The sequence below is a fragment of the Polyodon spathula genome, chromosome 35, assembly GCF_017654505.1.
Source record: "Polyodon spathula isolate WHYD16114869_AA chromosome 35, ASM1765450v1, whole genome shotgun sequence".
Lineage (NCBI taxonomy): Eukaryota > Metazoa > Chordata > Actinopteri > Acipenseriformes > Polyodontidae > Polyodon > Polyodon spathula.
The window spans coordinates 2,402,107-2,417,539 of NC_054568.1; the positions used below are offsets into that span (position 1 = coordinate 2,402,107).

At 48.2% G+C, this 15,433-nt stretch overlaps 1 protein-coding gene across 2 annotated transcripts; it reads right to left on the reverse strand.

Moving 5' to 3' along the window:
* On the reverse strand, window positions 1–15,173 carry LOC121303851 (dapper homolog 3-like). 2 transcript variants are annotated; one of them, XM_041234678.1, is made up of 4 exons: window positions 14,489–15,173; window positions 6,313–6,421; window positions 4,798–4,941; window positions 1–3,760 (listed from the first exon to the last, which is right to left on the reverse strand). In XM_041234678.1, the coding sequence occupies exons 1-4, from the start codon at window positions 14,720–14,722 to the stop codon at window positions 2,133–2,135; spliced, it is 2,115 nt and encodes a 704-aa protein (XP_041090612.1). In that variant the 5' UTR covers window positions 14,723–15,173; the 3' UTR covers window positions 1–2,132. The 2 variants fall into 2 exon arrangements, with proteins under 2 accessions (XP_041090612.1, XP_041090613.1); XM_041234679.1 differs by lacking the exon at window positions 14,489–15,173 and adding an exon at window positions 7,481–7,679.
* Between the last annotated feature and the right edge of the window lie 260 nt (window positions 15,174–15,433).

The following is a 15,433-nucleotide window of genomic DNA, read 5'->3' on the forward strand; positions in this document are numbered from 1 at the left end:
GACGGTGGAAGACTGGACTTGTTTATTTACAGGACGCACTCATAAATACAAGGGAATTACTTTATTGTTCAAAGTCAATAAATACATTAGAAGCTACCTTTATCAAAATACTGGTCAAGAATAACACTGAATATACAATGAACTGTAGTATAAATATCCAACCATATTGTGTTCTGTTTAGGAAAAGTATACAGCAGTTACATAATAATACTGTTGCTGGTAGAAATTTGATAGAGCTTTGACCTTTCGATATAGAAATGACACCAAAAACTATTCAGACAGTTTCCCAAAGTTTCCTTGAAGATTCCTTCAAGCTGTAGACTTCCTTCTACATGAAGTGATCCTCCTTCTTGACCTACTGAACCTTTCCTTTTCACAATCATACATTACGCCCTAAACAGACCCCAGTGATATCGATATGACATTGACTTTAAACAACCTAATGAGCTGTTTTTGAGTCTGATTCCTTATTTCACTGGCGCTTTGTGGTTTATTTACAGCCCTGTGTGTAAGAGATTGAGCGAATCCTCCACATTACCCTTCAAATACTCCTCTGAATCTGGACTCGGAAATGCTAGACAGATAGTTCAACTCGCCTGCCATTGCATCCTTCACTGTGTGGTTATCCCAGGATTACCACTAAATATAAGATTTTCTGGTGCTGTAAAATGCTCTAAAAATTCACCTGTGCCTTATCCCAGCGAAGTGTCACCAAATAACCCCATTGGCTTCACTGGAAACCTTCCCACTACTTAACCTGTAACTATCTGAATCATTTTTGGTGCCGTCCGTTTTAAAACGCAGTATAATATTTGAATGAATCTTTGCAAGACGTGGCATTATATATCGTTATCTTCAAAAAGCACACAGATCTCCATGCTAGTGTTTTAACAACAGAATCCTAGCTGGGTGTAGTTATTATTATTATTATTATTCAAAGCGACTTAGAGACTAAGGGGTGAACTATGCATCTACTACTGCTGCAGCTGCTGCTGCAGAGTCGCTTACAGTAGGACCTCGGTCTCATCAGTTCTGACAGGACTGCAGGAAAAGGGAGCAGAGAAATACACCCCAAGCAATACCTACAGTGCACTGCAGCCCAAGAACTAATGAACCCTGCACAGCTAGATAGTGAGACGCTGTGTGAAGATCCATTAAACATGCCTTGACATTGCTCCCATTAGACAGTACATTGACTGGAATCACATTGCTGCACCACCAGTATTGGGTTTGAGCAAACCGTGTGAAATAGAGTACAGCAAGGTCTCTTGTTCTCAAAGCCTCAACATGGAATAAGAAGAATAGAGTCGCAGATGTTTCAAACTGTTCTAGACTGGCTTCTTCAGCAATAGCCTCGAACCAGTTTAGAAATAGAATACTGTACTGCGCATTATTCAAATCTCCTTCAGTCGCTTGTGCCGTGTTAGTTTGACTGTTTGTGCATCTATTTTGTAATACATATATGGTTTCTTTTTAAAGTTTTGACCTGTCATAAACTGTTTAATTCTAAAAATGTCCTGAAAAAGTCATGACCGAAGGGGATATAAACCTGGGTTCTTGAGTCATAAACGACTCGCTGGGATCCACAAAAAGTCTCTTTTGGCTTTGATCCCATCTAATTCTGTCAGTGGGGAATACAAGGCAAATTGTTGGTAGTAAATACAGCCAAATATATAATTTTCAGCAATACTGAAGCAATATCTCAGTTATATCTAAATTCTGGTTTTAGTGAGCCAACCCTATAAAAGTAAAGTCTAATATGCATTGCCATCACTTTGTAGATCTCAAGTCTTCCTACAGAAAAGGTGCACATATTATGTCAAACGAGTAGCTGACCAGAAGTACATCGTTAAAGTAAAGCATAAATATTCTTCTCCATTAAAAAAATCAAATTCACCTTTATCAAAACGGGTGTGTTTTTCATACACGTAAATCTCAGACCTGTGAAATGATGGCAACCATACTGAGGTAAGCTTGACTGGAATTGGCACCGGAGAGTTAAAAAATGTTCAGTTTTCCTTGCTATTAGGAATAAGCACAGCACTATCGAACTTTGTGAAAGCCAGTGGCTCATGGATTTGCCACTAGATGATAGATTGTGGTCCCTTTTCAAAGAGCCCCTTGTACAGTCCTCACACGGTGGTCATGACTTTGAGAGGCCCTGTCCGGAAGCGCAGTATCTTCTTCTTCAGAGCGTGAGACGCCTTGATCTTCACGAAGACTTTGGGCTGGGCTCCTGCCGGGGTGCAGGCGGAGGAGGAGGGGGAGGAGCATGAGGAGGACGAGGGGTGCCCCCCCAGCTTGGGAGGCAGCTGCTGCGGCCACACCAGCCCCCCGCTCTCATCCGAATCGCTGGAGAGCGAGCTGGACCCCGGGGAGTCTGCCTCCTCACTCAGGCTGGACTCGCTGTCTCCCAGGCTGGGCACAGCGTAGCCTCGCAGGTCCTCCTCTGGGAGGCAGACTGGGGCCTGCTGGGGGGAGAGAGGCTTCTCAAAATCAGCCTGGTACAGGGGTCTGGAGGGGGGAGGTGGCAGGGGGAGTGGAGGGAGGCGTTGTTTCCGGGAGCGTCTCTGAGAATGAGATTCATCTTCATCCTGGCTGATCTCTAGAGTGGACCTCCACTTCCGGTAACCCCCTCCGCTGCTGCCACTGCTGCCTCCACTCCCACTCACTCGCTTGGGCCTCTGCTGCTGCTGCTGCTGGGCCCCCCGTCCGTACCCCTCCTCCCTCTCCACTGTGTTGTACCTCCGCTCTGGGGCACCTCGCTGCCCCATTAGGCTATTCTCAGACTGGGACCTGCAGGCCTTCTTACCTGATTTCTTGGCCCCAGATCTTGGCCCTCCATCCTCAGTGAAGCGACATTTCTTTGGTGTCGTTTTAGCCCTGCTGGGGTGCTGGAAAGGGAACCTCTCTGGGGAGCGGGGCGACTCTCCGCGGATGCGGCCCCCGAAAGAGGCTTGCTTGCTGAGGTGTCTCTGGTAGCTGTGTGCCCCCGAGCTCCGGCTGGACTGCTTGGCTGGGATGTACTGAGCGCTCACCATCTCCTCGTCGGCCAGGGGCGACCTCTGCCCTCGGTATTCCTGGTAAGCCCCGCAGTACTGGAAGGCCGAGCCCGGGGACTGGGGGTACTCCTGCTCTTCCAGCTCCTCCTGGTATTCAGGCTCACTCCCTGCCTCTCCCAAGTTTGGTTCGAGGGATGCCTGCTCCTGGTGGCGGTACTCCAGGGAGGCTGGTCTGAGGGGCTGCCTCTGGTACAGCTGGGACACAGCCTCTTCCTGGTAGCTCTCCACCTGTTCCATCCCCTGGCTTGCCCACAGTGGCCTGGCCTTGCCCTCGAAGCCATGGGAGGGATTTACACTCCCTCCCTGGGTGTACCTGCTCTCTCCGGACTCCGTCTGCCTGCGACAGAGGCTGCTCTGCCTGGCCAGGCCCTTGGGAGGCTCAAAAGAGAGGCTGGTGCGAGGTATGGAGGGTCTGGGAGGCAGGGCTCTCCTCTGAAGCAGCCCCAGGATATAGCTCTCTATGCGGTGTGCTTGCTGGAAGTCTCCCGCGCTGGGCTGCTCGCCGGAGTCTTGGTAGGGCTGCTCAGAGTAGCAGGAACCCATCTGGCTAGGCCCGGGGAAGGAGTAGGGAGAGTCCCAGGGGTGTGCTGTGCCTTCAGGGGACTGTGGGTAGGGGGGGGAGAAGCGAGGGACCAGGGAGAGGGGGCTGTTTTCGGAGAGAAGGCCCAGACATTCCTGATCCATCAGGAAGAGGTCACCTGAGAAATAAACAAACCACATCTCACTGTTATTATTATTATTATTATTATTATTATTATTATTATTATTATTATTGTTGTTGTTGTGGCTGCGGCAGCTGTTGCTGTAAACTAGAGACTGACAAGTCTGGCCCTGGAGCCCCAGCACACTCTGTTGAATGAGTGTGATGACAGTGAAAGTGTACTACTATACCTCTCCCCTCTCCCCTCTCCTCTCCTCTCTCCTCTCCTCTCTCCCCTCTCCCATCCCTTTCCCTCTCCCCTCTCCCTTCTCTCCATCTCCATCTCCCTCTCTCCTCTCCCCTCTCTCCCTCTCTCCCTTTCTCATCTCCCCTCTCCCTTTCCCTCTCTCCTCTCCCCTTCTCCCTCTCCCCTCTCCTCTCACTCTCTCCTCTCCCTCTCCCTCTCTCTCCCTCTCTCCTCTCTCCCTCTCTCCTCTCCCTCTCCCCTCTCCCCTCTCCCCTCCCTCTCCTCTCCCCTCTCCTCTCTCCTTTCCCTCTCCCCTCTCCCTTTCCCTCTCCCCTCTCCTCTCCTCTCTCCTCTCCTCTCCCTCCTCTCCCTCTCTCTCTCCCTCTCTCCCTCTCCCTCTCCTCTCTCCTCTCCCTCTCTCTCCCCTCTCCCTCTCCCTCTCCCTCTCTCTCTCTCCCCTCTCCCTCTCTCCTCTCCCCTCTCCCCTCGCCCCTCTCCCTGTGCACAGGGCCTCAGTGTGTTTCAGCTCATGTTTCTTGTGAGTAGCCTCAGTCCTTCAGTTAGCACAGCAGAGGAAGCGAGCTGACGGAATCATAACAAACCCTAATCACTGCCAGACCAGGACTGTAATGGATGCTTTCTAGAAATAAGCTTAAGAACATACGAGAATTTAGAAACAAGAGGAGGCCGGCCGGCCCATCTAAACTCATCTGGTTCCTAGTAGCAGATCGAGCTTAAAGGACAGGGGAAAGGATTTGGAAACTTTAAGGACAATAACTGTGTGTTTTAACACAATAAGAAAATAAACAAACAAACAAACAAACCATAAATAAATAATGCCTGTTTACCTACAGACTTGGGCCGCTCGTTAGTGTAATTCATGCGGGCTTCGGCCAGCCCCCCCATCCTCGAGTAACCAGGCAGGAAGTCCCCGAAAATGGAAGAATCTGATTGGCCAATGGGGGACAGACTCTCGCTCAGCTCGTAAAAACCTGAAAATAGCAACAACACCAAAAAGTTTCATCAGATTGCACGGAAGCAACATCTGAATAACAAACGGTTTGCTATTTTGTAATAATTAAAAAAAAACTCACCCTGCGGCAGTGTCTTTACCAGGGGAGACCCTCGGGGACCCCTGCGCTCCCCTGACTGTATGACTCACCCTGTGGCAGTGTCTTTACCGGGGGAGACCCTCGGGGACCCCTGCGCTCCCCTGACTGTATGACCCACCCTGCGGCCGTGTCTTTACCAGGGGAGACCCTCGGGGACCCCTGCGCTCCCCTGACTGTATGACTCACCCTGCGGCCGTGTCTTTACCAGGGGAGACCCTCGGGGACCCCTGCGCTCCCCTGACTGTATGACCCACCCTGCGGCCTTGTCTTTACCAGGGGAGACCCTCGGGGACCCCTGCGCTCCCCTGACTGTATGACCCACCCTGCGGCCGTGTCTTTACCAGGGGAGACCCTCGGGGACCCCTGCGCTCCCCTGACTGTATGACTCACCCTGCGGCAGTGCCTTTACCAGGGGAGACCCTCGGGGACCCCTGCGCTCCCCTGACTGTGTGACTCCACCCTGCCACGTGGCCGTGCCTTTACCAGGGGAGACCCTCGGGGACCCCTGCGCTCCCCTGACTGTATGACCCACCCTGCGGCCGTGTCTTTACCAGGGGAGACCCTCGGGGACCCCTGCGCTCCCCTGACTGTATGACCCACCCTGCGGCCGTGTCTTTACCAGGGGAGACCCTCGGGGACCCCTGCGCTCCCCTGACTGTATGACCCACCCTGCGGCCGTGTCTTTACCAGGGGAGACCCTCGGGGACCCCTGCGCTCCCCTGACTGTATGACCCACTAGGTTAAAGAAAGCTCTTTTTGCAGCTCTTGCTTTCTCATAGTCTTGCATTTCATGGTCACTTGACCAAGGAGGGACATTTGGCCTCCGTTCCTGTCAATAACCAATCAGCTGTTTACTCTCTTGACTGACATGGTTTGCAGCCAGTAAGAAACTTGACCTCAAAGACACTGCTGAAATGATCCAGTAGGTGGTGGCAGAATTCCTGGATGGATGGGAAGGCAAGCAAACTGAGGACTTCCTTTAAACTAAAGTAGCACCAGATATCATCCTATCTGAAAATTAAAATACATGCGTGCTATAGCAGAACCTCACATTTCAGACCTACGCCTTATTTTGTGAGCTACAATCTAAGTGTCTTTTTGTTGTAACCAAGCCCCTTTATTGTTGGTTTTTACCGATTTGTATCGAAAATTCCTGGGTTTTAGACATGTGTAAATACTGATTTACATTTGGTAGATATATTTAATAATAGAAAATATGTTAGTGTACCACAGGCTCTGTTTAGTCAGTACCTGAGCTTGGCCGGCTGTCTCCCAGCTCGGAGGAGGGGTCCGTGAGGAGGGGGCTGTCGTGCACATGGAGCTCCCCCACCTGCTGCTCCAACGCTGACACCAGCCCATTCTGAAACAAGAACAAAACTGAGAATCAATCTCACAAGCATGCTAAAACCAGAGCAAGCTGAACGCGTGGAAAAGCAGAGCGAAGTAAAGTCACGAGAGATATGGTAAAGCATGTGAAAAAACAAGCCATGGTAAACCATGATACATGGATAAATATGGAAATGACTGTGAAACTGTACTGTTGTAAACTCTTATAAGGGAAGTATGTACAACAATTGTATCATTGCTGTTTCTGTAACTGCAGGATCCACAGTACTCTGTCAAAGAGACCAGTACAGGCATTCCTTTGGATTCCAAAAGGTTCTGAATAAAACTCAGTGACCATACCACTCCCTGCAAGCCCTGGAGTCACATCAGACAGCGTTATCACGCCTCATTCCCTGCCGTATCGAGTCGAGGTCAGGACCCCCACTGCAAGGTTGGATGTAAGAACTCCCTGTCTCACACACACAGCGATCGTTTTTAATTTTCTTCCCAGCTCCCCTGAGACTCAGATTGGCTGTGCCGTTTCCAGTTAACCCATTGCACACTCCTCAGGCCTGGAGAGTACACTGTTGAGTTCTCTACAATACACTGTATTGAATTGGCTGCTCTCAGATCCCCAGTACAGCGCTGAGTTCTCTAGACTAGACTGTATTGACTTAGCTGGCTCTCAGATCCCCAGTACAGCACTGCGTTCTCTACACTACACTGTATTGAATTGGCTGGCTCTCAGAGCACCAGCTGCAGGCTGTCCTTATATTTATCTGAGCCCTGGGTTGGAGTTATTGCCTGAATGCCACTCTGTAATTATACAAACTCATTATACCAGTGCCCCATCTGTGCAAGCTTGCGGATCAGTTAGTCTGATTCTAATACACAATCAGTCACCACACTGTCGACAATAAAATGAACTTAGAGCTTTTGGAAGCCGTCATACATCTTGTGTTTAATAATTATATTCTTTCTTTTAATTGAGTGCTCATGAGAGCTGAGGGACAGTGGCAGTGGATGCAGGCAGGCAGGCAGGCACCAGAGAGAGGGGGAGGGAGGGAGAGAGGAAGTGGGAGGGAGAGTGCACCTCAATCCAGTCCAGAACATCCTCAGCCTGCCTGGCATCCAGCCCTGGGTCTCTCTCAATCTCGGAATCACGTGCTGGTGTTTGTGTTGAGATGTAGATTGCATTAATGCACATGATCTGTCCGGGGGCTGCACTGAGACCCCTGACTAAGATCATTTCACTAGTGTGACCCTCAGACCCTCGTATTGGAACCCAGGGCTCAGTCTTTCTGCAAAACAAATGCATCACTTTTTTCAACAATCTTTATTTTCTAAAAAACTATTTCCAGACCTACATACACAGACACACACACACAGTATCACCCAGACACTATGAAACAGTGTCTTACACACACACACACACACACACACACACACACACACACACACACACACATGCACACACAGCGCCACACACACACACACACACTCAGTTTGACTGACAGAGCCACACTGGGTTTTGAAAGGTGGGCGTTGGTTTAAACGCTTTACCCATCTGTGTGAAGGTTACAGGTCAGAGGTCAGCCCCTTGGGACCCCCTTCTCAGGGCCTGGGTAATTTCGACAGCAGCCTTTCCAACTCAAACTGACAGAGGGGCTTAGACTCCTCAAACAAGCTGGCTAACCCAGTCACCTCCGCATCTGATAACAGTAAGAATCAGCAGGAACAGCAAGCGCCATGTTTAAACACCCAACCTGCTGTCATTGCAGTACCCTGACCACCAGCCAGGGGCAGACTGAGGCTCATTATGACTGCATGACAAGATCCTCTATGGAAGCAATGACAATCCCTATTCACACAACTTTAAGGACCGTATTTTAAGGAAGGCTCTGTAAAGGACTGTTTTTTAAGATTAATTAAACCAAGTTAGCTGTTTATGACCCCTCATGAACACCAGAACTGCCATGACTGTGCACCAAGCTTCACCAGACTATTACCATACACTCCTGGACTCCTACGAGGCAAATCTTTTTAACAATTCTATGATGTTTTGTAAATAAGTAATAATAATCCACTATTGTATCCCGTGTAACCAGCCAGCTGTCACTCATGCACAGGATCCTGTCACATTTAGCTTGGTAACCGCTAATAAGAGGCTACTGGTTCTACCACCAACAGATAATAAAAACACATGAAAACTGAGAACCAACAAAATAACACAGTTTAGTTCATGCTACAAGAACTGGTAGGCAGAGAAACCATTGATTATTTGAACTCCTTCAATAAGTCCTTGCTGAATGCCATTAATATTCCACCTCTTAATATTATTTGTTTATTTAGCAGACTCCTTTATCCAAGGCGACTTACAGAGACTAGGGTGTGTGAGCTGTGCATCAGCTGCAGAGTCACTCACAACAACGGCTCAGCCGAAAGACTGCGCACAAGGAGGTTTAGTGATTTGCTCAGGGTCACACAGTGAGTGAGCTGGGATTTGAACCCAGGACCTCCTGATTACAAGCCCTTTTCTTTAACCACTGGACCACACAGCCTCTAATAGCAAATAAAGCACGCTAGTATTACCAGTTTAATATTGGTTTTGATATGGGAACGGAGCAGGTCACTGCAGTGGGTATAGTGAGCGATGGATCCACGGCTTTCACAGTTGAACTGGGAAACGTAATCGATCGAAAGAGAGGTCACAGCATGGAAAAGAAGAAATACAGATACAATAGCCTTCAGCGCTAAAATAGCATTTCTGATGTACGAAGGCAAACAGGGTCTCTTGAAGGATTTCTGATTCTAAGCCACTGTGCCTCGTTTTCCATTAACACGCAATACAGAGCTTTCTCTTTTCTTTGCTTTACTCAGCGAATGATAAACGTGTGCTGCAGGAGATCCAGTTTCATGCAGATTGCTCAGAAATTAAATAAAACAAATCTCAAGATTTCCGAGCGAGGACCAGAATGTTCATTATCTAAATGACACGGAGACAACAGGTTATCACCATGGCAACTTGGAGCTGCAGCTGGCCGAGAGAGGGAGGGAGAGAGATAGAAAGAGTGAGAAAGTGAAGGAGAGAGAGGGGGGAGTGATGGAGCACAGCGTAGTAACACACAGAGGAGATAGGGAACAAGCCCCTTCACAAAGTGTACTGCTGTGGTATCCTGTGGTGTAAAAGCAAAGCACAGCATAGTAAAGCACCATCATCTTTGTGAGATCTCATCCGAGTCTCAGTGAAGTCCTGGCCATGCTGCTTATTCACTGATCTCTTCCTGAGCTGTGCGGGCACCCTAGTTCCAGCGCCCTTGTGTGAGGATCACACTGCCCTGTGGTCTGTTCCTGATCTCTTCCTGAGCATCAGGCTGCCCTGTACTCTATTCCTGATCTCTTCCTGAGCATCACGCTGCCCTGTCGTCTATTCCTGATCTCTTCCTGAGCTGTGCGGACACCCTAGTTCCAGCGCCCTTGTGTGTGGATCACGCTGCCCTGTCGTCTATTCCTGATCCCACACTCTCAGTTTGTTTTATTCCTCACGCTGCAGTGAGCAGCCCTGCTAGTCTCTCACAATATACACATCCAGGGGATATGCAGAATGTAGAATGTAGATATGTAGAAATATCTCAGAGGGAGTCGTTATGAGTTACCAATGTTAGGTACATCAGTTTGTCTAAAACACCAGAGTACAGAACTGAATGTACAGTATACTGAGAAAAACGCTGCAAACGATTGCACAACAAAGCATTTTAATACCGTATTTGGCCATGTAAAAAGCAGCATTCCTAAAACAGCTCTTACCCGTGCTTTCTCAGCCTATGCCAAAGTACAAAGACAAACTGGCAAAAACAAAATCTTGTTTCAGCTTTTTAAAGGTACAGTAATTATAGTCACGTGAAGTTACATGAAACTGAATTTCCAAACGCACTGATTCCCTTCTGTCCTGCTAAAAGCAGAGTGAAATGTTTTAGACACCTAGTAGAATGTGCATTGATCAGCTTCTCTCTGTAGCGTTCCGCTGGTAGCAATGTAAATGACACATGCAAGAGGTCCGGGGGGGGGTGGGGGGGCTGGGGGCTACAGAAACACACACTCACACACAGACATAAACGCAAGCTTAACAGACGCAGTGACAATCCCAGTCAGTTTACATACATACATTTATTCTGCTCTTAAGAAAATACATCATGACAATTTCACTTCTTGTTATCCACTTATGTTACATGGAAAATTATTTAATGCGATCCCACACAAAGTAGGGTGTAGCCCCCCCCCCCCCCCCCCCCCCCCCAATTTTTTGTTCTGGTATGGTAAAGCATATTAAAAAATGAACTGGCAAGCAAATTCATAGACAAACCCTTAACTACTGATGTGGGGGTCACGCTGTGAAACTAGGCCTCTGAGTGCGCCATCTTGCCTGCAGCTCTACAATCGACATGATCAAAACTTCAGGGAGGTGCCACAATGGTGCCAGCTTCACAACCTACACTATTTATAAACCCTGATTGAAATGAGCACCTCATCCTGCAGTCCAGTTCATGTTTCTTATAGCATAAGAGACAGGGGCAGCTGCAAATATGAATTTATTATACATTGTGTGCTTATTGAAACAAAAGAGCTGAATGTATAATCAATACCATTATTCCAGCCTTTAGAATTGATGTCAGTGGGTAGTCTACGCTGCACAACACTTGAGCGAAATATAATCAACGGAACGTTCTCAAATCAGTTTTGATTGGATGAGAGTGGCTTCATGGATTTGATTTAGCCAATGGTTAGTTCCCATCATTAGGCCCCCGGCAGACTGGCAGAACGTTATCCTGCTGGGATGCCGTGGGAGAAGGAAAAAGTGAGGAACGAGTCACTCAGACAATCCAGGTAATTTAATAAGCGGGGGTTGGACCAGGTCTACCCAGAAATTAAAATGTGATAGTGTTGCTATTGTGGTGCATGCTTCCTACTGTAGCTGTGTAGTTGTGCATGTGCTGCCATTGCCCACAATACAGAACCATCGGCACTGTAGTGCCATTGCCTGTCTGTGAGTATTGTTAGCATAATCTTGTACTATTGTAGCTGCCACTGAACTATCAGTTCAGAACCATTATGGCCATTTTAGGGCCACTGAAGATCATTTGAGAAGGGTATAGTCGGTAATAATAATATTTATAAAGTGCCTTCCAAGATACGAGACTAGGGTGTGTGAACTATGCATCAGCTTCAGAGTCACTTAAAACAACGTCTCACCCCAAAGACGGAGCACAAGGAGGTTAAGTGACTTGCTCAGGGTCACACAGTGAGTCAGAGGCTGAGCTGGGATTTGAACCGAAGACCTGCTGGTTACAAGGCTGTTTCTTTAACCTCTGGACCACACAGCGTGGTTCCATTCTACCAATGGCAGCCTTGTCTACTGTAGCCCCTGTCTCTGTGCACCGGGGGTCTGTGTGTGCTGTATCTGTGTCTGAGTCTGCCCCGTGGTGTCAGACACACATGTGCTCACACACAGTTGGTATTTGTGAAAGTGGGGGTGTGTTTACAGCTCCTAAACAAACCAGGCTGTGTGTCGTGGAGTGTTGTGTCCACACTGCGTGCTTCCAGCTGTCCCAGGGGCTGCTCAGGGAAGGAGGTGCATGATATACTGTGTCATAGGGGAGTGCAATGTAAACACCAGAGCCTCCTCACCTCTCTCTCTCTCTGAGAGTCTCTGTCCCTGTAGTCTTATTAGCTGCTCATTCTGTGTATAAACGTTGTAATTTGTGTTTAGAATTCTTTCAGTCCTGAATTGTTTTTGTTGCTTTATTGAGTATACAGGAGAACTGGGACCTTGGAGTCCGGCAAGGATTTCTTTGCTGTTATTTTCAGTCTTGTCCAGAGACGGTACAAGCATTTCTCAAGACATACATGTTCCTCTGTTTAAAATAAAAGTGATGGACACCTTCTCACAGTGTGAAGGCTTTCCCAGTTGTTTAAAACATTCCCAATACGTTCAAGTTTAAACATTTAATCCTAAAGTTAAAACTAGGAAATGAAACAGAAAAATGAAACGTTTACTATGGAAGTTGCTTCACCTTTAATATACTGATAGGAATGATCTTTGTTCCTATTCCCACATTAGGGTTTATTTGATGTCTATTGAACCCTGTGTGAAATAATAATAATAATAATCTCACTCAAGCTCTTTATTTGTGTCTAACCCATTTCCACTTGCCTCTTTTCTTTTACTCTGACAGAAAGGCTTGTAATCCTCACTTGTTCTGTTTGTGGAGCAGAGCATCTAATCCACGCAAACCCACAAACCATGTAATCCTATTCCAGAACCAAAATACCGCCATACAGGAGAGCAGGGAAGAGCACAGGGGAGCAGGGCACAGCACAGGAGAGCAGGGCACAGCACAGCGGAGCAGGGAAGAGCACAGGGGAGCAGGGCACAGCACAGCGGAGCAGGGAAGAGCACAGAGGAGCAGGGCACAGCACAGGGGAGCAGGGAAGAGCACAGAGGAGCAGGGCACAGCACAGGGGAGCAGGGCGCAGCACAGGGGAGCAGGGCACAGCACAGGGGAGCAGGGAAGAGCACAGAGGAGCAGGGCACAGCACAGGGGAGCAGGGCGCAGCACAGGGGAGCAGGGCACAGCACAGGGGAGCAGGGAAGAGCACGGAGGAGCAGGGCACAGCACAGGGGAGCAGGGAAGAGCACAGAGGAGCAGGGCACAGCACATGGGAGCAGGGCGCAGCACAGGGGAGCAGGGAAGAGCACAGGAGAGCAGGGCACAGCACAGGGGAGCAGGGCGCAGCACAGGGGAGCAGGGAAGAGCACAGCAGAGCACAGGGGAGCAGGGTACAACACAAGGGAGCAGGGTACAGAACAGGGGAGACCAGCTGTCTCTACATTTATTATTAAGGAGAGAGAATCTCAGAGCTGCATATGAAGAAGCTAAAAGCCCATGCACCACTCCGAATAGAAATCAAGGGACTGGCAAAATACCTGCGTTTGCAGTGGCAGTGAGAAGCATACTAAACAAACAGGCAGGTCCAAAGACATGAATTCCCTTGCAGTTGTAATCCAAAAGATAACCTTACAAAACTGTGCCGACATAATTACCTGGGTTGTGTGGGGAGTAGTGCAAGTCAGAATTCTTGTCAGAGGCCAGCAAACTTGTCAGACTTGTATCTTTTATTCTGGAGTTGTTTTGTGAATAACCATACCGGAATGCATAATCAAAAGCTCAGCGTGTACAACAACAACAACAACAACAACAACAACAACAACAACAACAACAACAACAACAATAATAATAATAATCTCGGCTAAACAGAGCCGATCAAAGAAATAATATTCGCTACAATATTGGACCTGTGAAAGAGTTCTCGTCCCAGCTCAGTCATCGTTCGAGCAGTCTGGGGACATTAGTATTCCAGGCCAGTAGCGCCCATTGTTTACTCCAGGACAAGGCAGACCCGGCAAACGCTGTTCATTTTTCTGTGCTTGTGATACGAGAACCATCCCTGCGCTTGACAGCCTGTGAGCCTGGGGTCTCTCACAGACTCACGACAAGGCTATTTCAATAGGAACACAGACAGACAGGCAGCCACCGTCCATTCAAAAGAGAAAAGGGGGGGGGGGGGGGGGATTTCTCTATAGACTGATTAATCGGTTTTATTTTTCGTGCATAAAGTCATATAATATAAAGGAAAATAACAAAACCGCTGCTATTTAACATTTTTTCGTTTTAGCACATATAATTATAATAATAAAAACAAAAATAAGTTACATGTCATTCATTTTAATTATAGCCAGCAAGAGCGACTTACTAACGCGTGGAGTACTGCCGCTTTCTTTTCAAAACAGATTACAATAACCCCGAAAAATTCCCTTTTCAAGTACCACGAACATCCCTAAAACAGATCAAGTTTGCCATAAACGGTGACGGGCGCCAGCCACAAAAGCGCCGCGCAGACGGTGATTTATTGGCATGCAGCACTTTTTAATAAATCTCTTTAATTAGCACTTAACCTTTACCAGCCCGGTAAACTGTTGCTGCTGGAGATGTTACGGGATTTGAAAGCGATTGATCCAATTAAAAGCGCACCCTTTTCTTACCAGTTGCTGTCTCAAAGTGAAACCCCCCTGGCTCCGAGTGGAGGGGTCGGCTTGCTGCGCCCGGGGGTCGGCTTCTTCAGCGCCCTGGAGCCCCATTCGGAGCGCGCTGGAAACCAGGTATTCCTGCCGCTGTTTCAGAAAAGACAGGTCGCACAGTCCGGCCAGACTGGCTTCCAGCCTCTCCTTATTCCTGACGCGTTCCAGGCTCATAGGAAAGGAGAACGCACGCATCATTTTTTTTTATTATTCTTAATTTGCAACAGCCCTGTTTTATAAGTTCCAGAGCGATGCTCCAGTTGTGTGTTCTCTTTTCTCTCTGTCTTGTTTTATATCCTCCTGCCCTGTTTTTTTTTTTTGTCTTTTAAATCAAAGCTGGGTTAGTTCCATGTGTCTGCTTTTCAGAGCAACAGTGCAAACCAAGCCGTTTCGCATTCCTGTTGCATTTGTCTATCTCACACACAGAGCCTGCCAGCACCGCTAGGGTCTGTCAAATCCAAGCTGGTTTACACGCAGCGGCTGTCAGACTCTCATTTCCATATCCTTGCCCGCCCCCCCCCCGTACTCATTGGCCGCCTGACTCTCAAAGATGCATTTTACTGTCATTGTCGTCCCCTAAGACCTCGCCCTCACACCTCCTTCTGCTTCTGCCACCGTGTCGGGCTGATGGGCATTACCACTCAAGTTGAGGCTCTGATTGGCCACAGCGCTCCCTGGTGTATTTCGAACGGGGCCGCTCTCTTCTTAAACACAATCCTGGAACTGGATTGGTCAGCATGCTTCTGCCAATACGTCATTGACCGAGATTTTTCAATGAAAGACGTCCAAATAATGAATGAGACCGCCTCAACAGAAGCTTTACCCAGCAAGGAACCTCCGACTAAAGAGATCACTCCCAACACTCCCTCAATCTGCAGCCAGTGTCAAATGCAAAGCCTCTGTACCGTG